This window comes from Neolamprologus multifasciatus, chromosome 17 (assembly GCF_963576455.1).
Source record: "Neolamprologus multifasciatus chromosome 17, fNeoMul1.2, whole genome shotgun sequence".
Taxonomy (NCBI): Eukaryota; Metazoa; Chordata; class Actinopteri; order Cichliformes; family Cichlidae; genus Neolamprologus; species Neolamprologus multifasciatus.
The window spans coordinates 39,259,680-39,284,663 of record NC_140455.1 but is presented as its reverse complement, the minus strand read 5'-3'; the positions used below and the strand labels follow the sequence as shown (position 1 = coordinate 39,284,663).

Below are 24,984 nucleotides of genomic sequence, written 5' to 3'. Positions count from 1 at the left end.
GCAGACACGACGTCTAAACCAGACAAAGAATCCTCTTGCAGATACATACAAATGCACACAGCGTGTGTTTTGACTGCTCGGCTGGGAAACAAACACGTGCATGCACAAACACACACTCAGAGCTGACCTTTGCGTTGTGCCCTTCCATACCAACGGCCATTAGCTGAGCTACCGTGTGTTCCCGCAGGCTGTTGAGCTCCGCCTGCTGCCGGCGAAGCTTGATCAGCAGCAGCGTCAGCTCCTCCGGCTGCACAGAGCAACAGAGGAGAACCACTGCAATGCATTTCTGGCAGATTAGCTCATTGCTAGAACAAAGTAACAGATAATCCAGCATTACAGTTTTTATCAGCACGAGACCAGTTATGGTGAAGCTAGACACCGAGTGAAACACCACGAGATGCTGATGAAGGGTGAACTCAGACTTCACTGTCGCCACACATGGAGACACAACTTCAGAGCAAAGACCAACACACACACACACACACACACGCACACACGGACACACACACACACGCACGCACACATATGCACACACACGCACGCATGGTGAGATGTACAAAGACTGCAGCACCATGTGTCTGGCATTAGGGGTGCAACGATACTCGATATTGAACCGTTCATACAGTGCTTTCGGTTCGGTACGCATATGTATCAAACAATACAAAATCTTTTATTTATTTTATCAACTTTCCTTCTGACGGTGCTGTCTGTGTTGAGCACTCAGTGGATCTGCGCTCGACAGTGCAGCCTAGGCGGAGTAGTCGAATGCAGATTCACTGAGTGCAGGGCAAGCTAGCAGACAGAAGCTAAGCTCGTTGCAACATGGCAAATTGAACCTCCCCCACCCTCATTCAGATCTGGCGTTTGGAACTATTTTGGTCTTCATGTGACGTATGACCCTGAAGGTAAGCGCGTCATGGACTAAAGTAAAACAGTATGTTGGATGTGGCAGCAATGCTCAATTACATGGGTGGGAACTAGTGTGTTAGCGCAGTTAGCTCGTTAGCGCAGTTAGCTCGTTAACGTGTTGGCCGTCCAGCCCCACGCACGGGGCAATCCGCGGTAGCTCGTTAACGGAGATTTGCCGTGTTGTGGCGTTAACGTCATTTCAGATTAACGCTGACAGCACTAGTGGGAACACAACGAATATGACTGCACATTTACTCCGACATCATCCTAGTGCAAAGACAAGTGGAAGCAGACAAAAACAAGCACGCATGCTACAAACTTTAGCCGAGTCATTTAGACAGCCGTTAGCACATGATTCTCCTTATGGGGACCTGATATGTTTAATATGCTGCTGAGAATATAGCCCAGAAGAAGTGTATAGTAGAGCTTTTATTTTGGAAAGAGACATTTCTCTGTAATAAACTCTCTTTTCCAAAGATGAGGTATTTCTCAATCAGATACAGGGCTCGCAAAATCGCTAGCCCGACGTCCCGGGGCTAGCAATTTTTCCAGTCGGGCTACCAAAATCTATCTGTGCCCTGCGCGTTGGGCTATCATAGGAAGGAAAAATATATGTCAATGCTTTTGCATACTTTCGGAAATGTAGCTGGGTAATTATGTCATTGGCATCGGTGAGCCACTGTCAATATGTGACATATTGAAATCGCGTTTGAATTTGCGCTTGTTTTTTGCTTTCACTTTGCAATCGCGCGAACTGTGTATAGAGAGCGACAGCACTGATTGGTGAGTGATGATAATTTGCACCAATTCCTCTGACATCGTCTTATCAATCGTTAGCTTACTATGCAAACATGACAAATGAAATCTCCTGCAGCTTAAACATGTGAGAGGTTGATCGCAGAGAATCGCTGAGTGTTAAGTGAGTGCGCGTGTAAAAACAGCAGGATATATATTTTAGTTCTGCTGAGCCAAATAAGACAGGTCAGGGTGAAGAAGTGACAGCCAAAGAAAAGCTTACCACAAAACGGAAACGTTATGACAAATCAGACTATAAGGCAAAAAGAAAGTGCAGCTTTATGGTTTCATGGACAAAAGAATTTCTGTGGCTGCAATATGACGAGCTAAATAACCAGGGCTGCACATAAGTGGTCCGCAGGTGCGCGTTCGCTGTCAAAATAAAAAACGCGCACAAGATAAGAAGTTGCAGCGCGTGTTTGCATACATAAGATTTTCAGGAGGAGGACAGACATTTGTTTAGAACTCTTAAAGATGTCGAAGAAGCTCCTTTAAGCAATTACTGTGATGTTCCTCCACCTCCAAAGAAATGTCAGAAGGAGTCCAAACCGCAAAAGAAGCGTATTCTCGGAAAAGTGGTTGCAGGAGGTGAGCTGGCTTCAAACAAATGATGAACGCACAGAGATGTGGTGCAGAATGTGCCGTGAAAATTTAATAAATGACAAATTAATAAAAAGGCATGAACATTTTTTTTTGTATTGAAAAAATATCGAACCGTGACACCAAAGTATCGAACCGAACCGTGAATTTTGTGTATCGTTGCACCCCTAACTGGCACCATTAAAATAAAACACCACTGTGCCAAAGCTGCACACAGCTGTGTAGAAACCAGTGCAAAGTGTTTCACCATCAACATTTTATAGTTGATCAAAACACAGACGTCTTCTTTAACGGTGGAGGCGGAGCACACGATGATGTCACGGTGCTGCTTACCGTCTTGCCCTGCAGAGACTGTGGCGTGATCGTCTGAGATGGGACGCCAACTGCAATGGACCGTCGATCAGCTGTGTATCCGTACTAGAAGAGGACAGAGGTCATCACTAAGTGTTCCTAACCTCTGTCACTGACATGTTTGCTCTGCTGTATGAAACCCTGTGAACTGTAGATGACGTGCTGACAAACGTCAGACGTCAGCTTTTCAGTTTTTCAGGTTTTGGTCGCTCCTCTCTTTCCTCTTTCCTCTCGTATATTTCTGAAATCAAAACATCTTTATGTTCCTCCATATCGGAAGAAGCCAGCTGAAGTGGTTCAGGCTGACGAGGATGACTCCTGAGGGCCTCCTACGTGAGGTTTTCCAGGCTTATCCCCCTGGGAGGAAGCTCTGGGGCACACCCATGACATGCTACAGAGATTACATCTCCTGGCTGGCTTGGGAATGTTATTCCCCCAGAAGAGCTGGAGCTTCTCACCCTCTCTATCAAGGGTGACAAACACAGATGCATTTTCTCCCGCTTTCCTTTTTCTTTCTGATTTTTTCCTCCTGCCTTTTAGCTTTCACAGCCTGTTTATCTCTCTGTCCGAGTCATATCGTTTGTTAATGCTCCTGCAGTGCTGCTCACACCTACCATCTCCTCAGTCCACGTTAAAGCCAAGACTGGACCGAGCAAAGCAGCTTCACTCTTCATGTACTTATTACTGTTTAAACCAGCAGCCTCTGCTACAGTTCAGCAGCCAGATTTTGGTGCACCTTAGTTTAGTATTGAACGTCCTGCATGATGAATATTTATTAAGTGGATTCCTGTGCCATGACCGTTACCTTCGTAAGGTGTGTCCTGTGCCGGCGGTCAAGAGTGACGTCCCCCCTCAATATGGGCGAAGAAACCTCAGAGTGGGAGCTGCTGTGATTTTGAGCAACCTGCTGACGAGAAGGGGAGAACGTGCTGTACAGAGCCAGAGAGCCGTGAGATGGGGAGGTGGGAATGGAGTGCGCCACGGCATGCTGGGAGATGTTGCCCATGGTCTTAATGCTGGGGAGCGTGCCGTAATGACCCACACCTGGAAGCACAAACAGCACAGGAGAACGTGTCACTGTTGGCGTTTTCTATGGCCTCTCATGTTTCTTAGCTAAAAATGCAGATCTGATTAAACGACATACATTATGTTAACCTTTTAAAGCCGGTCAGAGCAGCACGCTTTGCGTAACTATTTTTAAATCCCGGTAGCTCTGCAACCACGTGAGCTAGCACAATAATTTTTTTTTGCATATGAAACCGGAGGAGTTGTACTTACATCTTATGCCATCAGCTTGTCCTCGGTCACAGTTTCCTTCCACATATAGCTTTGCAAAAACTGCATAAAAAGCACTTGCAGCAACAAAAACATAATATTCCAGAAACACGCTTTGCTGATCCGATCAGCTGTTTGTAACACTTCCTACGTTGGATTAGACGTCAGCGCGAACTATTGCATGTCCGCCATGACCTGCCCGAAACCGGAAGTGACGTCATTTTCGCGTAAATGTAGTTTTTTACCATCAGGGCCTCATGAGCCTATACTGGTGTTTTTAAAAGTTATCTTTGACTTTATGACTTTCTGTGTGGTTTCTGGGATGCTTAGGACTCATATTGCACTGCTGGAAATAGTTTATTTTGATGCATATGCTGCTTTTTTTGCAAATTTGCATTATAATATTTATTTTCGTTTTTCCTGCAGTGTATAAAAATTGGTGTATTTCAAAAATAAAACTATGAAGACACTCAAAATAAATTTCCTGTGGTGGGAAACTATTTTGTGCAACTTTTTTGTATTTACAGTTTTGAGGGATAAGCCTCTTAAATTTCTCTAACTAGAAATATATGTTAAAAAAACAAAAACGATTTTCAATTTTTTTGTAGTTTATTGCACTTTTTTGCAATTTATGTAATTACTATGCACTTAATGCAGACATATTATTAAAATCTAGGCTGTAATGGTTGTATTGATGTATAGCAACTTGAAATGCTCCCAAAAATGGCTCCACAGCATGTAAACATATAATATAAGCTCTGGCGGACTTGGTTCTATGGTAGGTCTTAAAGGGTTAAAAAACAACATGGACTTGTCAGTAAGGCCGTCTCACAGCCACATCCTCTCTGACAGATGGTTACTGTCTGTCTGCTGCTACTAACACAGAAAAGGCATAGGTGCCATTTATACAACTGCAGAAAGAAATCGATGTTATTTGTAACGTGTACCTGCTGGCTGAGCCAGACTCTGCCTGGAGAAGGCCTGCCGCTGCTGCCACTCGTAGAGCTGCCACATCGTGTCATCCCTCATCGATTTCCTCTTCTCTGTTGTGCTAACCGCAGACGTGGAGGCTGGATGCAGGGCCCGGTCATATACCGAGCCCGCCACACTGCAGATGCTCTCAGGCCTCATCATGCTGTTGCGGGGCAGCGTGCGGTACCCCTGAGGGTAGCGGGGGACAATCTGGGTACGGTGGCTGGGCATGTTTCTCGGTAAAGTCTGGTACGATGTAACACTGGAAAATAAGAAAAAATGCATATAGCTCTTTTAGTTTGTCCCGACTGCAGGGAAGGCTGGAAGGCCGGGAGGCTGGAAGGCTGGGAGGCTGGAAGGCTGGAAGGCTGGGAGGCTGGAAGGCTGGAAGGCTGGAAGGCTGGGAGGCTGGGAGGCTGGGAGGCTGGAAGGCTGGCCTCCACTCGGTAACTTCGTGACACCTGTTACTAAAGTGCTGGATGTACAGCAACATCTGTTCATCTGGACGTTTTCAGTGGGAGAAACATCAGGGCTAGACTGGGACAAACAATCAGCCCGGCCCACCATGGTATTATAGGAAAAGCCATAAAGCCTTTATAATAAACTTAAACCTCACCATCCTCCCTATTCTGGTATTCTAAACAGTACTTAGCAAAAATATAAACAACCTAATTTATAATTACATATACCTCACTAATAGGGTTGCCAACTCCCAGCAAAGAAAGAAAAGACAAAAATAGGGAACCACTCCCCCCCCCCCCCCCCCTCCCCCTCTGCCTCAAGATGCTTAATTGACAAAAACGTTTTTAATTTAATGCACGTATAAAACAAATGCACAGAAATCTGTTATTTCTCTCCAGTAATTAAATAGATTCAACATCTTTCTTCAACAGAATTGCAGACTGCACAGATGGTTCCCAAAGGAAAGAATACTACAACTTACTAGGATATATACTCGACTTAATATTTACTGAATACAATAATGATTTCTATACATTTTAATCAGATGAAAACTTTGGTTGTAAGATTCAGATAATGATTTGTTAAAAGTGAGACATTTTAAATGAGAATAAGAAAGTATGTCTTTGTGCCCCCCTCTCCCTGTTAATGTCCTACCTGCCCCCCTGGCAACACTTTGCTAGACCCGCCCCTGCACAGTTACCAGCTGTCAGCTACTTAGAAAAGCATCCTGGTGTTATTTGTCTCTCAGAAACAGTTCATAACTCATTCATGTCACCTGAAAGGTAAACCTGTTTCTCCATCACCTGTTCAGCTCTGATGATTCAGTAAGAACATCTCCTGGTTTCATGTTTCCCTCTCACCACAAATCCAAACCGATATCATGACCAGCAGCTTTACAGCTGTGGCTCCAGGAAACATCAGCTGATACTAGAAATTAATATTAAATAAATTCTAACAACAGCTGATCAAGTTTAAACGTGCTGCTGTTGTTTAGCGCGACCTCCGCTGGTTTCCTCTTTCTGGCGCAGAGAAAAGCCGATCAGCTGATCATTGATCAGTTTCATGATTGAATTAGCAACTTTCTAGCTGAAGTAGTGCGGCACAAATCGCCTCAACTTTAAAGTTCGACCTCCTCGGCTGTAATTGGTCCAGCCCAGAGTCAATCATGACCAACTGGCCAATCCACCACCGTTCATTTATGCCATTAAAAAGAAAAGACATAAAACCCCTTCGGCCCATAAAAACGAAAAATGACGAGCGGCCCACCGATGGCCAGTCCAGCCCTGAGAAACGTTTCTTCATCATCAGGTGACGTCTTCAGTCCAGCTGACGGCAGGTTTCCAACCTTATAACCAGGACGACGACTCAAACCAGCAGCACTGATGAACAATGGGCTGGGAGGTCAGTTTATGATCATTAATATGCATGACCATTGATCAACAACCACTGATCAATAACCATGAGTCCCATTCACAGAGAGTTGGGGAATGGCTGCAGTCACAGCAGATGGACCCTTAGGCCCCTCCTCCATTCAGAGATGGTCTTTCCACGTAAACGGCCTCCTCCTAATTGAATTTACAAACAACTGTATGGTCCTTAAAACAACTGTAAGGGAAACACTAAAGGAGGTCAGGATGGAAGAACATGCCAGCACAACATGTGAGCACACAGGTTATCTAAACATACTCATGTTACTTGTGTAACGGTGTATTTTGAATTTTTCCTGTTTGTTACAGTTTTAAATGCACTGAATGAAAGGCTGCTTTGCTCACCTCTTTGGGGTATCGTCCAGGCCTCTCCTCTGCGGATGGACCCAGTGCTCCAGCTGCTGGATGGAGCTGGTCCTGGACAAACCCTTTTCTGGCTCCTGGACCGGAGACTTCACGGGAACCCTGGCCAGGCTGCCGTCCACCTCCGTGGGGCTGCAGCCGCTTTGCTGCTCCCCTGCTCCACACCCCGAGCCGCCGACCTGTGCAGGCTTCTGGGCGCTGATGTTGGCCTGGTTCTGACGAGACGCAGACACCGCGGCTGCGATGGCGGCAGCCTGGGCTGGTTGTAGCTTGATGCTGTTGATTTTCGTCAGAGCCCTGTCGGCGCTCGGCTCTCTCTGAAAGCCGTATTTATCACAAACCGCAGCACATTTCTCCGCGTCCCTCAGAGTCGCGTATTTATCCGCCTCTCGAAACGAGCTGTATCTCTTAATTTCCTTCATCGTGCTGTATTTGTCCATAACTTGTATGGTGCCGTACTTATTATCCTTCTCCCTCATGGTGCTGAACCTGTCGGTTTCCTTTAGCGACAGCTGCCTCCGGACCTCCTTCTGAGAGAGGCACTTCCTCCCATCTTTCTGCAGCGTGTGGCGATCGCCTACTTTCTGCAGCGCGTACTTCTCTCCGTCTTTGGCGAGCAGATACTTCTCCCCATCTTTGGAGGGTGCGTACTTTTCCTCAGCCGGCGTCACCGCGTGTTTCTCATCCGTTTTCCGGACGCCGCACTTCTCCAGATCTCTGTGAATGGCGTACACCTTTTCATCTTTCTGCAGCGAGTACTTCTCCCCATCCTTTCTCAGCAGGTACTTTTCTCCATCCTTGTGCAGGAGATACCTATCTCCATCCTTCTGCAGCATGTAGCTCACGCCCTCTTTCTTCAGAGAGTACCTTTCCCCCTCCCTCTGTAGGGTGTAGTACTCCTGCTCCCTCTGGTCGTTGTGTTTCACATCTTTTTGCCTTTTGTCGTCGACCTGCGACAGCGAGTGTTGACACGCAGGTTCTCGATTGCGTTCGTTGTTCTGGATCTCGGGCCGTGTGAGGACTCTGTGGTTCAGCAGGTTGTTCAGCTCTTCAGGTCTCCGCTGGTCCCCTTTCAACTTGTCCGTTCTGTGACAGAAGAAACAGGAAGTGGAATTCAACAAAATAAGGAAAGACATTTATTGTGACAGTCCCTGTGTGAGTGAGACCGCTCCTCTCGCCTTTTCGAGTCCACGATTTCTCAGAAGTTTCATATTTTTGTCAAAAACCCTCTAATGATGCAAAACTGCAGGGAGGATGTACTCAGTAGAGTTTCCTTAAGTATCCTTTATTTACAGCAGAGCCTGAATGAAGCATTGCAACGAACAAATACAGAATAATGCAGAGTCGAGCACTGATGGGTCGTTTTTTTAAGGTGGCACTACAATGTTTTTTCTTCCATGATCACACAGAACATTTGAGCACTCAGATCAGAGATGAGAGAGATGAGCCCCCACCCACTGATCTGGAAGATCTCTGAAGGCGAGCTGTGACAGAAGCTTAAGTCCTGAAGACTTGGAACTGCTGGAGATCACATCCTGTCATCAGTTAGGGTTAGGGTTAGGCTAACCCTATCCCAGCCTGGGAACGCCTTGGTGTCCCCCCAGATAAGCTGGAGGAGGGGAGAGGGAGGTCTGGGCTTCTCTGCCTTCCCCACGACCCGGCCCCGGATAAAGTGGAAGAAGATGGATGGATGCTGAATTTACGTTCGTGCTTATTTTGTGAATTTTAAATAAATTAAAACTTACAATTATTTATATTTTAAATTTATAATTTATTTAATTAGTTAAGAATGTCTTTGCTCTTATTAATTAAGCATTAAAATGCCTGAAAAGTTATATATTGCTACAATAAAGCCATAAAAATTATGACAGATATTTGCAGTTTCTGCCAAATTGACTTTGAGCGGGTGACTGTGTTACATTACAATATTTATATCAACACAGAGTGGTTAGTCACATGTTGGATCATCATTATGTTCGGGATTAATGTAACTATATGGCACAATAACTACTAGATGGGTTTGGCTTACATGAACCACACTAAGTGTCAATAAATTATAATTTAGTGTAACTGAACCTTACCAGTAAGCGCACGTATTGGGTAGTCTAAGGAGCTTGGAAACAAAAGCGTCTGGACTTCTTTAAGTTGCTTGAAGATGTTTCACCTTCATCCGAGAAGCTTCTTCAGTTCTAAGGTCAAATGGTGGAGAGTCCCAGATATAAACCTAGTGGGAGTTTCCCCCCACAGAGGGACAAAAGGACCCCCTGATGATCCTCTAATCGCCTGAGCCAAGGTGTGGAACTGGGTGTGGGTCCCAATCAGCCAGAGTTTCAGGTGAGCTCATTGTGAAACCTGGCCCCACCTTATCATGTGAATTCCTGAGGTCAGTGGAGCGACCATCTTTGAACAGAGGCGGGGCTTATGACACCAACTGTCTGCCATCTATAATCCAGTTTTGAGATCCTTCCCAGACGCCTTAACGCCCACTCACATCCTGGGCCATCTGACCTCAGGAAATCACATGATAAGGTGGGGCCAGGTTTCACACCTTGGCTCAGGTGATTAGAGGATCATCAGGGGGTCCTTTTGTCCCTCTGTGGGGGGAAACTCCCACTGGGTTTAAATGGGTTTAAAGATGTCTGTGAAGGTTCATCCAGGTCATCCAAGCTCCTTAGACTTTGAGGCCATAAAACACACCATAAATGAGGCCCCTGTGATGCGTGGGATATAAAACAACACTCCACGTTGTAGACCTGTGTCACTGCACAGTAGGTGTGTACCTCACCTCTGCACAGTAGGTGTGTACCTCACCTCTGCACACCATCTTATCTGTCTGACATATCCCTGTGGTTAGCACCAACCTTCTGACTGGTTCAGTGTGGACGAGAGCAGCGTCTGTCATGACCTTCATCCAGGACTCCATCTCTTTGGCTGTGTCAGTGCAGAAGTAATACGTCCGCATGTTGGGGTGCGTGGCCTGAAGACAGAGGGAGAGCCATAAGATAAGACAGAAGTGCGAGAACCAAATCTGGACTTTATCACAAGTATCACACTGAACTGCCCAACACACAACTTTCTATGTGTATGTGTACACACACATCTATGTATTTTTAGCGTTAGCGTTAGCATTAGCGTTAGCATTTCTAACCATGAAATTCCGACACAGCCTCTCAACTAAAACTAACAGTAAAATGTTGGATATCAGTCTGCTGTGGTCAAGTGTGTGCTGTTGGGGTACTTCTACAAATGGACGCCTCTTTCAGTCTCAAACCTCTGATCAAAGCTTTGGGGGTCAGTACATCAACCTCGTCAAGGTGAAACTTTGAGACTTTCTACCTTTTTTACATCTATAACTTGCACACTGTGAACCCTGTGAATACCCTAACCCTACCCCGTCCAGTCACAGCAGATGGCCCCGCCCCTCCCTGAGCCTGGTTCTGCTGGAGGTTTCTTCCTGTTAAAAGGGAGTTTTTCCTTCCCACTGTCGCCAAAGTGCTGCTCATAGGGGGCCATATGATTGTTGGGTTTCTCTGTATGTATTATTGCAGGGTCGACCTTACAATATAAAGCGCCTTGAGGTGACTGTTGTTGTGATTTGGTGTAGAAATAAAACTGGATTGAATTGCTGTCACATGAAAGTAAAAATCAATAAAAATGAAAAGTTAGTTACAAAGTGCGTGGATTGTTGCCATCAATAATAATAACATGACAAACCTTTAAAACTAGTGTTTACCTTAAAGGCATATTTCCTGCTGATGTGGTCATCCACCGACAACATCGATATGTGAAAACTGGGCAACAGGATGCTTCCTAGGATGCTGTCCTCTTTTTCATCTGCAGCAACGAAAGAGAAAAGTCTGAAACATATTTATGGCAGCAATCTGATTCAATAAGGTTTCAGACTGGGAGTACGAGTTGAAAGTTGCTGGCCATGACAACGTTTTTACCACATAGACTGATTCTTTGAAATGAAAGAGCTACATAAAGGTGTACTCACGCTTGTAATCAATATTGAGAGGACAGTATTCATCACAGAGACGGAGTGAAAACCATTATGATGCCATGTGAGGGATAACAAGTGTGTAAAACCTTTGCTCTTTGCTGCATATTTATTACGACATCAGGCAAATATACTACACAGAAATAAAGGCCTCGTATGTAAACAGTGAATATCTTCCACATCTGGATATTTGTGTGAAAGGTAAACACAGCTGACAAGCCTTGAACTTTTCTTAAAGTGCCAACATGTGTGTCCTCACCACGGTAGTAGAAGAGGCACATGTCAGACAGAACGAACCACCTCTTCTTCCACAGCTTCATGCCTGTACTGTCCTGAATGGGTCAAAGGTCGTCAGTGAGTAAAATGTAACAATTATAGAGAACGTTATTATTTTCAAACACACATGTTTAGTAATGGTCACAGCAACAATTCTCCTTGATACGTACAGACCCATACACGATTACATTTTTATTACATTAGGTAAACTAAGCTGGTCCACTGACTGGTGAAACCGTCAACACAATCAATACTTTGACTGGAAATCACTCAGAGACAAAAGTCATCGATATGGTGGCCAATAAGCCTTCCTCATTACCTGTTTGTAAAGCCAGCTGCTCCTCACCACTGGGGCATTCGGGTTCCTCTTGATTGAATTGGACCTCTTGCCAAAGTTGTGGACTTTTCTGGAAGACCTAGAAGGCTGTTTGAAGACGTTGATAGATGATGAATGAGGAGAATTTGGATGCATAACATGTAAGAACAGCTTCATAGAGAAAACATTAGGTACATTTAAATGCACACCTGTAGACCTGCAGACCTGTAAACAGAATAAAACTACGAGCTGGTCACAGTGAAAATTACCTTCTTGAAAAAGACTAAATTTACAGTTCAGTATTAAACTATAAACGAACTACATACAAAGTGTGTTTGAAATGTCTCACAGGCCTGAACGTGGCTGGAAGCTGTTTGTAATTCTTACCTTGTTTTAACAGCAGCTCACCACAAACAAGCACAAACAGACATGTTGGACTTTTAACTGTATTTCCAGAAGTTTTACAGCTTTTCCTGCTGATAAAATCCTCTTTTATGGTTCACACAGCAGCGTGATCAGGAATAAACAATTAAATGACAGAAAAGTGTCTCACATGTCTCTGACTGGCTACAGGTTTGGTTTGTTATTTTCCTTCTCTCTCTCTCCTCCCTACTGTCTCCTGCCTGCCTGGGCGGAGCTTGTTACTGGGCTCTCACCTGTGGCCCCCTCACCTGGGCTGATCTGTAGTGCTGCTGCTATTTAAGGCTTAAACTAACCATCGTCTCTGTATATAGATTCCTGGACCTGTTTGTGGACACATTCCTGTGCAGCGATGGCCAAATGAAGCTTTCTGAAGCTTGTGTTGAAAAACGGTTCATTACTCAAGCTTTACAACAGTCCTCTCTGGTGACATCTGGTGGCCAAAAATATGAAGAGCAGCTTGAATCCACAAAATAAAACCAACTGATTGCTCACTCTACAGAGCGGTGTCCTGTCTGATATCGGGCTGTTGTGTTGCTTTGAACGTGTATTTTTGGTGGTTAAAAAAATGTGTTTTATTTGTTTAATAAATAATTTTGACCAGTAAACTCTCCTTGTTCAAACATCCACCATGGTGTGGTCTTTCTTTGCTTGTGACTTCTTGATGTTGGTAAATACAATAATTGAAAAATACCACATTACATATAATAATGTACAACACATTATGGAGTATGCTCTGAGGTCTTGCCTCCATGCACTTATGCAGTTTATAGTTTATATTTATAAATAATATTACATTAGGGAAATATATTCCCAGGGGTTATGATGGGACGGTCCACTTCCACTTGTAGGCTGCAGAAGTTGGGATCTGCAAGCATATAGGAACATGAAGGACAACAGGATCTCCTGGAGAGGGCATCTGTTCTTGGTGGTTTTGGGCAAGCCGGCCCTTTGGCTGCCTTAGCCTGGTCAACCAGTGGAGGCTGCTATTGTCAGTCGAACAGTGAATTTATTACTTCTGGTAATGCTGTCAGCTCTCAGCTGGCTTTTCAGTAGTTGTTTTTCACTAGATGACGGCTGCCTGCTCCCCCAGGAGTTTAAGGACTCAAAGTGTCAGTTATGTACTCGTTCTGATAGCATCTTCTAAAAATAAACACTCCTAGAAACTATCACAACTGCAAAATAAGACATTTTTTCAATGTTTGTGCAATTCGAGGTAAATTGTGAGTAATTTAAATACACTTACAAAGACATATGCGTGATGGCTCAGGGTTAGAACATGTCAGACGTGCATTTTGTAGTCTAACTACATCGTGGTTTCAACATGGTGGACACAATGTGTCCCAGAGCTCCACTCGCCGTCTTCTTCTTTGTGTTTATGAATTAAAATGTTGTTAAAATCAAAGAAATGAGGCGTTTTTATTTAGACTTTCACACATTATTCTTTCTGTTACTCACTACAGAACACAGGTAATGACTCAGAGTGGAGATAAAGTCACTTATTGCATCACAAAAGCAGAAAAAAGACGAGTTACAGCTAAAAGTTTCTATTTTCTTTATCCACAGCACAGGTGACCTCCACTGAAATGATTGAATTCACAGCACAAAGAGCATTTCTGCCTCTGCTGATGAGTCAGTGTGGCTCACTCTTGTTATGAGGTTCAGGTAAAGACTAACCCGTGTAGATGAGGTGGAAGTGGTAATGGCAGTAGTGACTGTGGTGGCTGGGCTGCCAGTGAAGGTGCTGTAATCGGAGCCACCTGTGTAGTTTGACGCTTCGCTCATGGTACTCATAGGACGCTCCTTCTTGTCACTGCTGCTTCCCTGCTCCGACGAAGACTTGGGAGCCGATCTGCCACAAGGAAACACAGAGACACAGACGTTCAGACATTTCACTTTAGGAGAATGTACAATATAGTGTCGTGACCCCTACCCACACGTACTATATTTTCAATTCAATTTTATTTATACGGCGCCAAACAACAACAGTCGTCTCAAGGCGCTATGAAACCGCTGTGACCACTGTTGCAGGTACGGAGCCTTTGAACTATGGTTACAAAGTATCGCTGACAAGGTCTCCTCCCACATCTGGGAACAGGAGAGGTCCCAGGAGAGGTATTAAGCCAGATTTCATACATGCAAACAGACTTAAAGTAGGCCAAGTTATTGCAGAAGCAGCTATTTTAACGAGTTTGCTCCATTCCTAAATTTAATTTCAGCCCAGTTATCCTGACTTTTTATTGTTAATCTCTAGTTTTGTTCCTTGGAGTGGAGAAAGTATCTTCTTTATCACAACTGTCGACGTCCCATTTCTGATACAAAGCTAGTAGCAGGTAGAGGAGAAGGAGACAAAACATTCAAAGGTATTTTTGTGCTTGTGAAGCAAAGCTGCCGAAAACAAACTACACAAAACAGCAGACACACAGAGAGAGGAGGCAAAGGGAAAGGAAATAAGAAATGTAGAGTTAATGACATGCAGAGGATAGTGAAAAAGGACAAATATCAGTGATTCACACTGACACAACTCCTCATCCCCAACACTATAAACATCTGAGCCACATAAGAATGGTTGATGACCTTTCCCAGCTAGAAACCACGTTTACTGCCGATTACAGACAGTTAGGTTTTATTCAAATGAAGTGTGAAGTACTGAGAATACTAGAAGGAACTGTTAGTTAGTTTTGTTAGTTTAATAGATTCTTAGGTGCAAGTCGTCTTTTCAAGCTGATGAGAAACGTTGCCTGTCAGAAACAATCAGTCTCCACAGGTCGAAGCCAGCCAATCAACTAACTGCACATTTCACGAGCAGATCCCATCTTCACTCCTAATAACACGCCGGCTTTGTTGGCACAACTAAACAGAGGAGGACGAAGGAAAGGACGAGTGGCTTGAATGAACACGAGGAGAGGGAAAATGAGGGTGATGGAAGCAGAGATGAAGAAAACTGGAGTGTGTGCGGGGGTGTGTTAAACTCACCTGTTATTTGCCTCCACATCCACCCAATTTAAACTTAGCCTGTCAAAGTGAACCAGCTCAAAGTTTTTTGCTGCAGAACGGTGGAGACAGTTACTGAGAGGACAAGGAAGCTCAAGGTCTCTGAGTGCCACGGTCAACAGAGCATCATAATAATAATGATAATAATGGATTGCATTTATATAGTGCTTTACAATGCCACTATTCACTCTCTCTCACATTCACACACTGGTGGAGGCAGCTACATTGTACCCACAGCTGCCCTGGGGCAGACTGACAGAAGCAAGGCTGCCATATCGCGCCATCGGCCCCTCTGGTCATCACCAGTAGGCGGTAGGTGAAGTGTCTTGCCCAAGGACAAAACGATCGAGACTGTCTGAGCCGGGGCTCAAACCGGCAACCTTCCGATTACAAGACGAACGCCCAACTCTTGAGCCACGATCGAAGCAAAGCACATCAACAAAACTCTGTTTGCACACATAAGAACAAAGGAAGTCTCCGTGATTCTTATTCTTGCAGACGTGTGTTACTGTTGATGCCACACACCACACCGTTTCTAATGGTCCTGCTCAGTGAGTAGTGCTGGGACACTGCCAGACCTTAAATGATGCTTAAAAGTCTCTGAAGACAAAACTTTAGGGGTTTAAGCTCTATCCCTCAACACATCCTTTATCTCTCCTGAAAGCAACATTTACTGTCTCATACAAGTCTAACTAATCTTTTTACCTATTATATCACCTCCTTATCTATTCTTAATGGAAATACTGCTCATCAGTTACAGTCTGTATCAGTTACCATGCAAGTGCTGTACTTTTGATGCATGCTCAATCATGCAGGTAAGGAAGAGGAGAAACGTTTTGTCATCATCAGGTGACGTCTTCAGTCTCAGCTGACTGCAGGTTTCAACCTTATAAACAGGACATTTGCACAATGACTGAAACCAGCCCACTGAAGGAACGATGGGCTGGGAGCTCAGTTTATGATCATTAATATGCAAACTGTCATGACTGTTGATTAATGGCCATGAGTCCCATTCTCAGAGATTTTGGGAATGACTGAATTCAGAGCTGTAAGATGGTGAGGATGTGGACATGTGGGTGAAAATGTCGTGTACTCACTCAAGCAGAGAAAAACATCCCTGCAAAAGGGTTGAGCTTTGCAGTGACGCCGAGACAAATCCCGCAAGTGTAACCGATCACAGCCACAGAAACAGCAACTCGAAACAACAACATTGCAGATGTGGAAGCAGAGCAGCTACAGACGAAGGTTTCAGCCTGTCTCAGCAATGCAAAGCCCCCAGCATCCAACATCAGCTTGCAGTAATGACAACATCATCATCCTTCCAGCAGACGAGGGCAGGTGCACAGTTTTAACCAGAAATACTATCATGAGAATACTTCTGAGCCCCTGAAACGAGACCCAGGAAGTGGTTACAGGAAGAGGCTGATAGACTGAAGCAGTTAGAACAAGGCTGTTGACCGGACTATACCACAGGCTGTACCCAGGGGAGTCTACACCAAGGCTGTGTGGTTTACTGAAGATACATAAACAGGGAGCACCTTTAAGACCGATCGTCTGCATGATCAACTCAGTCACCTGTAACATCTCCAAGTTTCTGGCTTCGATCCTCAACCCTGCAGCTGTGAACACCACATCCAGAACACAACAGATGACAGGATGACCCCAACCTCAGCAGCAGGACCGCTCTCAGCATCGACCAAGTGTGTTTGAACTGTGTCTCATTCCACCTACTTCACATACAAGGCTCAGTGCTACAGGCAGAAACATGGGGGTGCCACGGGCTCCCAGTTTCACCCATCGTGGCCAATTTGTACATGGAAGTAAAGAGGGCTTTGCTATCCTACCCTGGAACACCACCAAGCCATTGGTTCAGATGGATGACACCTGGGTGAAAATCAAATCTCAGGACGTTCCACATTTCATTAACTCGATGGACCGACACATTAAATTCACCAGGGAGGATATGAAACGTGGCAGGTTAGCCTTCTTAGACTGTGACTTCAGCCTTTCCCCAACTGTGAATGGTGCTCGTGGTCATTTATCAATCGTCATGACAGTTTGCAAATCACTGATCATGAAAGTGACCTCACAGCCCATCAGTGCTGCCATTTCAGTCGTTACGAAAGTGTATGTAAAGTTGGGGAAACCTGCAGTCAGCTGTATGACGTTCAAAGTTGCTTGAGCTGGTTTGAGTCAGATCCACACGTGACAGCTGCTTTGGTTTGTGGCTCAGAAACTCATCAGGAGTTATTTTTTGCACTGCGACACAGCTCAGTGATTTGTCACTGGACTGTTGTGATGTTTCAAAATCATATCAGTGTTTTGATTGGATAACTTCAGGAGAACCAAGGAAAACATTTTGCTTGCTTTTTGGCAAATACTATATTTACATTTACATACGTTATAAATTTCTTTTACACAGCAATATTATGATGTACAGCAAATTATTGTAATTATTGTTAGAATGTGATTTCATCTATAAAGAGTTGCTGAAATGAGCATGTGATCATCAGCTCAGTGAGGAATCACTGTGCTCTAAGCATGCCACTGCAACACTTGATGATATGTTGAGATTTATAAGCAATGGCTTAACTTTTAATAAAAAGACCAGCAAATTAGGTGTCTGGAATCAATTACTAATGCATTTGTGTTGGAAAAAGAAAAAACAATGCAATTAAGTCTGTTATTTCCTCTTCTCATAATGATGGGATTGAACTGATATGATCGAGGCAACAGTTCAAACCTGAACAGAACTTAAAACAGAAGCAACAGTAATGAAACCCTACAGGGTGCAAGTGTCAGCAAAGTCATTATGAAACCATTAAAAAGTTTCCCAGGCCTCCAACTACGAGGTGTCTCAGCAGTCGACACAATCAACCCATCTGTGCACAGCTGGAGACCAAGTTTACACAGTCAAGTACTCTTTGTACCAAAGGCAGGGCTGTGACATTACTGCTTGAGTACAATATCAAACTGCTTGGTGGAAGCTCACAAGAAGCTCATCTGGGGGCAGGTTATACTCCAAACCTGACTAGCACTCAGAGGTTTAGGCAAAGACGTGACACGTGGACGAGCCAACACAGGGTGAATTTGCAGGAATTTGCAGGAGGATGAAGCTTCTTAATCTGAAGCTCTTCTATCCTTTTATAACATGATAGTTACCAAACAAACAAAAAACAGACATAATGATTTGGCTGATCAGTAGAAAACTGCACCACGTATAACAGGCAGGTAACAGGAGCAGGTTCACTGTATCACAAACTGAGTTTCCTCAACTTCAGCAACAAGAGCGTGCGTTTCCACAGACTCACAATCACTGAGTTTTACGATGTATTAAATATTATACAGCATTATTTCAAACTTTAGCTTTCTCAGCTGTAGGAGACAAATCATAACAAATATGAATCGTGTGTTAGCACAACGTTAACATCTGCATGAGGCAGAAACAGGAGGAAATATTTCTCAGAGGATGTAAAGAAAGCTGGAGAGAAAAACAAAGCCAGACATGCATCGGTGTGGGTGACTCTTCAGGCTTCCTGAGAGCCGTGCAAAGAGCCAGTCAACATACATGTAAAGACATTACTTTGTCAGCATAGTTGACTTTAACCAGTTAGATCGCCCTAAATTTACAGACCAAAGGAGAACGATTAACTGCTGTGTTGTTGGGAAGAAGGTCGCAGAGCTTTGTGCTTTCTCATTGGCTGCTTTGACAACCTGTTATCTTCTGCTGCACGTCTGCTGACTCTGGTTTTAACGTGACCCGTCCTGCTCCAGTTTGCCCGGCAATTTGTTTGTATGAAGAATTTTTTAAAGGTTCTTATGGGCACGTTTGACAAATCCTCATATTTTTATCTTTAAAATCTTTTTTCCTTGTAAATCCAAAACTTTATGTTGTTTCTTTGTTAGGACGAAGGTACGAATGTCTGACAGTCAGAACTACAGCCAATTATCCAGCACAGAAGGCACACTGTGCAAAGATGAAGTGACTTATAATAACTACACAGTATTAAGCATTAGTCAATGTTAGTACATCATTTATAAACATGAATATAAATGCGTTAGTCTTGATTATAAGCCCACATATAACATGTTTAATGACAAAATTGTTAGTCTGTCATTATAATTTTTAAATCTATTTATATAATATAAATATTACTTATATATTATATCAAAATCTTTTTTTAATATTTTATATTTTTATGTAATTTGTAACAATTTCTAAAAGTATTCCATCAAGTAAAAGTTATCAGGACCTGTTAACATTTAAAAAGTCAAAGTAAATGATGAACAGTGTATTTAAATACAGATTATGAAATGAGATACTTATAAATGTGTTAATGATTATTTCTCACAAAGTTACAAAGCTTTGACCAATGAAAGGTCTGCAGCTTGCAAACAGAGATACATAACCTACAAATACTTACAAGATTTATGATGTGCAGATTGTAATAAAGGATGCAACATAAGTCAGTTATGCAGGAGGAGCTGCTCGTAGCAGCCGGAGCCACGGGGTGACTGGTTTGTGACTGGGACTAATCCTCGTTTCTTTTACCTGCCATGATCCCACCACAGGCCTCCACCGCTTCCTGCGGGGGTATTTTCTTTATTTAAATGAGCTTTTGTATTTAACTCAATATTTGAATTCAGAGTCGAGTGTTTTCTGATTTTCTTCTTTGGTGTTTAGTTGACTAACAAACTGGATTGTACTGGTTGTGTTGAGTCATAGTGGTCTGATTATATATAAGCCCTTGTTGGTTTGTCGAGTCCACATTTGGCCTGAGTTCAGTCCTGAGTGCTCGACATTTATCCTTTTTGTAAACATCACTCTTTGGGTTAAATAAAGGAAAACCCTCTTTTAATATTTATAGGACTCCTCCTGGTTTTCACCTCAGTCCATCACACAAACCACGAAATAACCCATGAAGAAGGTTCTCCCAGACAACAGTGCTTCACAAAGAATCCATCATGTTAAGAGTTTAGGTGTATTTAGTTACAGTTTAGTCAGCTCGCGCTAGCATTAATGTTAACAAATATAAGCTAGCATCAAAGTAAAGAAATTCAGTTGATTACAACAAAAACGACACAGTAACTATTGAATTTTGCTCCTGTGAAATAAAGTTATTTGCTGTGATTTAGACGCACAGTTTACTGTACAGCAGGAACGTGCTGAGCAGAGCCTGAGCTGTTATTGAGCGTTTAAATGTGCTCTGAAGTAGCAGCAAAAGGGTTTAAAGCAACAAGGCTGGAAGAGAAGCTGAAGCCAAAGCAGCCACTGACATGAGGGCTCATTACCTGGTGACAGCCTCTACAGGTTTCTCAGGGTGGACAAACTTTCCACAATTCACACTACAAACAGGAAGGGAGACAGAATCACGTTAAAGCGGAAACTCAACAATGAAACCCAATTATGCAATATTTAATAGTTAAATAAACAAACAAATAAAAGATGTTTGTTCTCCTTTGATCAGTCTCACTCAGAGCCTCCTGTTAGCCCCACACACCCTGACTCTTTCATCAAGTCTTTATATCGTCTGTGAATAGTTACGGACAGACAGAGGAACTAAAGACAAATGTGTCAAACAGGGTCGGAGCTTAAAACTCATCTAAACTCGTCAGGATGATGAAAATGTGAAACTATTAGCATCAGAGAAAGATGTGAGCTGAACGTGACAGGACGGGTGAAAACTCGATAAAAGTGCAGAGGCGTGTGGTTCATCCTAATGAGAACGATTATGTTGCCGTAGATTAGCATCAGTAATGAAAAAAGGGAGGAGCAGCCTCTCTGATGAGGGGCACAGATGGAGGTGGGGCAGAGGAAGTGACCTTTGTAACAGACAGAAAGAGAGAAAGATCAACCCTGATGACCATGCTTGGAGGCGCGCTGCACACCGTGTGGTATGAAGCCTCTCGCTATGCCCTGACTGCCACATATATCACTCTGGAGCATCTTTTGTTGGAGGGATGACCCAGCAGCTGCTTTCTCTGAGTTGTAGTTAAATGATCTGGACTAACTGCTGCAGGTGCCCTGACTGCACCTGAAACCACAGCATGCAGGAGACGGACAGTCCAGGTGTATTATTGGGCCACGGATTCCTGTTTCCAAGGAGATGGAGCGGACGTGCAGCAGCATCGAAGACCAGCGATGGAGGACAAGGTCGGGGAAATGCCACCACCCTGGGACGATGCTAAGACCCCCTGCAGCAATGAGCTGGGGGGCGTGGCTCTGAGTCTGAGCTCAGGCTCCTCTAACATCATAGATGTCTCGATTTTGTGTCTGGAGACGTGATTCAACTTTGACCTTTCATAGGGATGGCAAAGTTTAAAGGGGGAAAGAATGACGGGGTGTGGCTGCACATCACATGACTTTACTTAAGGAACGCTATTGGATGTCAGTGAGAGAAGAGGTGGGTGGAGCCTAAGCACCTGGCAGAGACATTATTGGTCAACACGTTCTCTCTCCCAAAGCGTAACATTTATGCTAGAGGACAAATCGTCAATATATAGCATCGGGGCACCCAGCACGCCCAAGATTACGAGGTCAGAAAAATTAGGAAACATGAGAATCGTTTGGAATGGATCTTCACGTTTCCAGCTTCAGCAGATTTATAGTCCTGCTGTATTCCCGAGGGATCGGATTTTCAAGGAATCCTGCCTTCTTGTTAGATTATTTTCCTCAGCACGGGACACAGAGATGAAGGCGACGGTGGCCACGGCGTGCTCAGTCTCTACTCCAACCTCTTATAGAGGCTTATAGAGGCTGGGCAAAGGTGAAGTGGGAACAGAAGTGGGAGACTCCCTCACTCATGTAGGCTCCATCTGCACTCTGCCTTCTGGGTCACTCACAGGATCAGAGATCAGAGTTTAAAGAGAGAGCTGGCCTAGACTTCCTGTATTGTGGTCCTGGGCTCTGCTGGTGGAAGAAGAGTCGTGATGGGGACGTGTGCTTGCAAACAGTTTTTAAGGACACTGAACACCAAACTGAAACCAGGAAATCATTTGGAAATATTAAAGAAAGTGTTTGTCAGCCTGGCTACAGTGCTGAAGAGAAACCTGGGGTTGTTCTTATTTTCTTCAATCAGTGATGAGTAGTAAGCTGTTCTGGCTTTGTGGAGGGCTTTCTTATAAAGCAACAAACTATTTCTCCAGGCTAAATGATGATCCTCTAAATTTGTGACACGCCATTTCCTCTCCAGATTACGAGTCATCTGCTTTAGGGTACGTGTTTGAGAATTATACCACGGGGTCAGGTACTTCTGATTAGAGACCTTAGTTTTCACTGGAGCTACAGTATCCAGAGTCGTACGTAGTGAGGAGGTGAAATTATTAACAAGATAATCGACCTCTGTTGGGGTAGCGTTCAGATAGCTGCTCTGCTCTGTGTTGGTACAGGGCATTGACGATGATAACAGTGGCTGGATTATATTCTTAAACTTAGTTACAGCGCTTTCAGAAAGACATCTACTTTGATAAAGTCCACTCTCCACTGCTGCGTAATCAATTATTGTAAATGTAAATGTTATCAAGAAATGATCAGACAGGAGAGGGTTTTCAGGAAACACTGTTAAATGTTCAGTTTCTATGCCATATGTTAAAACAAGATCTAGAGTGTGATTAAAGTGGTGGGTGGGTTCTTTTACATTTTGAGAGAAACCAATTGAGTCTAATAACAGATTAAATGCCATGTTGAGGCTGTCATTTTTAGCATCTACATGGATGTTAAAATCACCCACAATAATTATTTTATCTGAGCTCAGAACTAAATTAGATATAAAGTCTGAGAAATCAGATAAAAACTCTGTGTAAGGCCCAGGTGGACGATAGATGATAACAAGAGTTTCACAGCTGGGGTGGACGAGGCGAAGCTTCAGGCTTTCACATGAATTAAAAGTCTGTCTGGGTCTTTGGCTGATTAAGAAGTTGCACGTCTCTGTTGCGCTGTTGTGTCTGGTCACTTTGCACACCTTCATGTGTTGATTGTTGTACGCAGCACGATGGTGATGGAGGAACGCCGTCTCACTTCACTGTGTGCTGCACAGGCTGGGAGGACTTGGAGAGGAAAATCACTGCCTCAGCTTTTATTCTTGGTGAACTGGCTCCTCCATCTCTACACACTCACACATGTGTCACATGTGTAAGTGTGCATGTGTCTCACACGTGTGAGTGTGCATGTGTGACACACTCACACATACATGTGTGAGTGTGTCACACATGTATGTGTGACACACTCACACATACATGTGTGACACATGCACACTCACACATTCCTACTGTTTACACATCCTGCACTTTGAGTGTCTCAGCAATCAATTAAACTGCACAGAGGTTACATTTTCTCCTTCATCACACTGACTGATTTATGCTTGATTAAACTTGATTATTCATGATGAACTTTGCTGTCGAGGAGCTCATCTCGACCCAAGAGCCAAACGAAGCATCCAGCCTTTCATGGCTGTGGAAGCACAGAGAGTTTGGCGCACAAAAGATCCACAAAAGCATAACTGTACAGGTCACATCAGCAAACTTACTGGGACTGAACTTAAAGGAGGAATATTTCACCATCATCATCATCATCATCAGTGCGGAACAAGGTGAAAGTCTCATTAGCAGGTTAACACCTTTCTCTGACTTTCTCACCTCCGCTGTTTTCAGCAGGTTTAAAAATACACATTCTGTGCACCTAATTAACATAACTTTACATAACACACACACACACACACACACTCACACACACACGATCTCTTCAGTACTCCTTAACTGCTACATTGACTCAGGAGATAATTGGGAAGGAAGAAGAAGAGAGTGAGAAAAGGAGCGAGAGAGATCCTGCCAAAGTGAACTTAGAAGTAACGTGTGTGCGTGTCTGTGTGTGCGTGTGTGTGTGTGTCTGTGTGCGTGCGTGTGTGTGTGTCTGTGTGCGTGCGTGTGTGTGTGTCTGTGTGCGTGCGTGTCTGTGTGTGCGTGTGTCTGTGTGTGCGTGTGTGTGCGTGTCTGTGTGTGCGTGTGTGTGTGTGTCTGTGTGCGTGCGTGTGTGTGTGTCTGTGTGCGTGCGTGTGTGTGTGTCTGTGTGTGTGCGTGTCTGTGTGTGCGTGTGTCTGTGTGTGTGTGTGCGTGTGTGTCTGTGTGTGTGTGTGTGTGTGTGAGCTGCACAGGAACAGAGGAAAAAGCTCATCCCTAAATTTAATTTCAGCTCAGTTATCCTGATTTTTTCATTGTTAATCTCTAGTTTTGCTCCTTGGAGAGGAGAACGTCACTTCTTTATTACGACTGTGTTGCTATTTTATGATTCTGAAGCAAAGCTGGCAAAAACAAACAGACACAAAGGAAATCAGACATGTGGTGACATGCAACAGTAAACCCTTGTAAACACGGAGGGCTGGAAACTGGAAATCAGTGATTCATTCATGCATTTGAGACTAAGAAGAGTGAGAACAGTCCATCACAGTCATCTACAGCAGCCGGTACCGGTCGGTCTGAACCTCACATACACAGGACGGGTCGCCTGGGTCGCCTGTTCATGTGTTTGCTCCTGTATCAGCACTTTGGTGACAGCAGGGAGGAGAAACGACCTTTTAACAGGAAGAAACAAACACACACTGCAGTTTGCAGGTATGCATCCATAACGAGTGTTTTCATTGTCTGAGTGGAGAAGCCGCCCTGTTGTGTTGTGTCCCTCACTTCAGTCTTAAAGCCACTTTTCCACCTGCTCGAGTGCACTTTGGTCGCTTCCTTCACAGCTGAGTCCCACCTCAACGTGCATGGCAGCGACACAAACACATCGATGGCGTGGAGGCGTCGTAAACCTGCTGCTTGGTCTGTGGCGTTTG

General features: G+C 44.1%; 1 protein-coding gene across 8 annotated transcripts in view; it reads right to left on the bottom strand.

Moving 5' to 3' along the window:
• Window positions 1–24,984, bottom strand: part of LOC146499897 (pleckstrin homology domain-containing family A member 5-like) — a 124,414-nt gene that overhangs the window by 34,731 nt on the left and 64,699 nt on the right. For 4 of the 8 annotated variants that reach the window (XM_085136853.1, XM_085136852.1, XM_085136855.1 and 1 more), the window contains exons 5-15: window positions 20,453–20,506; window positions 13,844–14,018; window positions 11,750–11,854; window positions 11,414–11,486; window positions 10,888–10,988; window positions 10,016–10,131; window positions 7,137–8,240; window positions 4,878–5,164; window positions 3,461–3,699; window positions 2,638–2,721; window positions 128–247 (exon numbers count right to left, since the gene is read on the bottom strand). In XM_085136853.1, the coding sequence (XP_084992979.1) occupies window positions 128–247; window positions 2,638–2,721; window positions 3,461–3,699; window positions 4,878–5,164; window positions 7,137–8,240; window positions 10,016–10,131; window positions 10,888–10,988; window positions 11,414–11,486; window positions 11,750–11,854; window positions 13,844–14,018; window positions 20,453–20,506 (2,458 nt within the window). The remainder of the gene's footprint in view (window positions 1–127; window positions 248–2,637; window positions 2,722–3,460; window positions 3,700–4,877; window positions 5,165–7,136; window positions 8,241–10,015; window positions 10,132–10,887; window positions 10,989–11,413; window positions 11,487–11,749; window positions 11,855–13,843; window positions 14,019–20,452; window positions 20,507–24,984) is intronic. The other 4 variants (XM_085136854.1, XM_085136860.1, XM_085136858.1 and 1 more) reach the window with 2 other exon arrangements.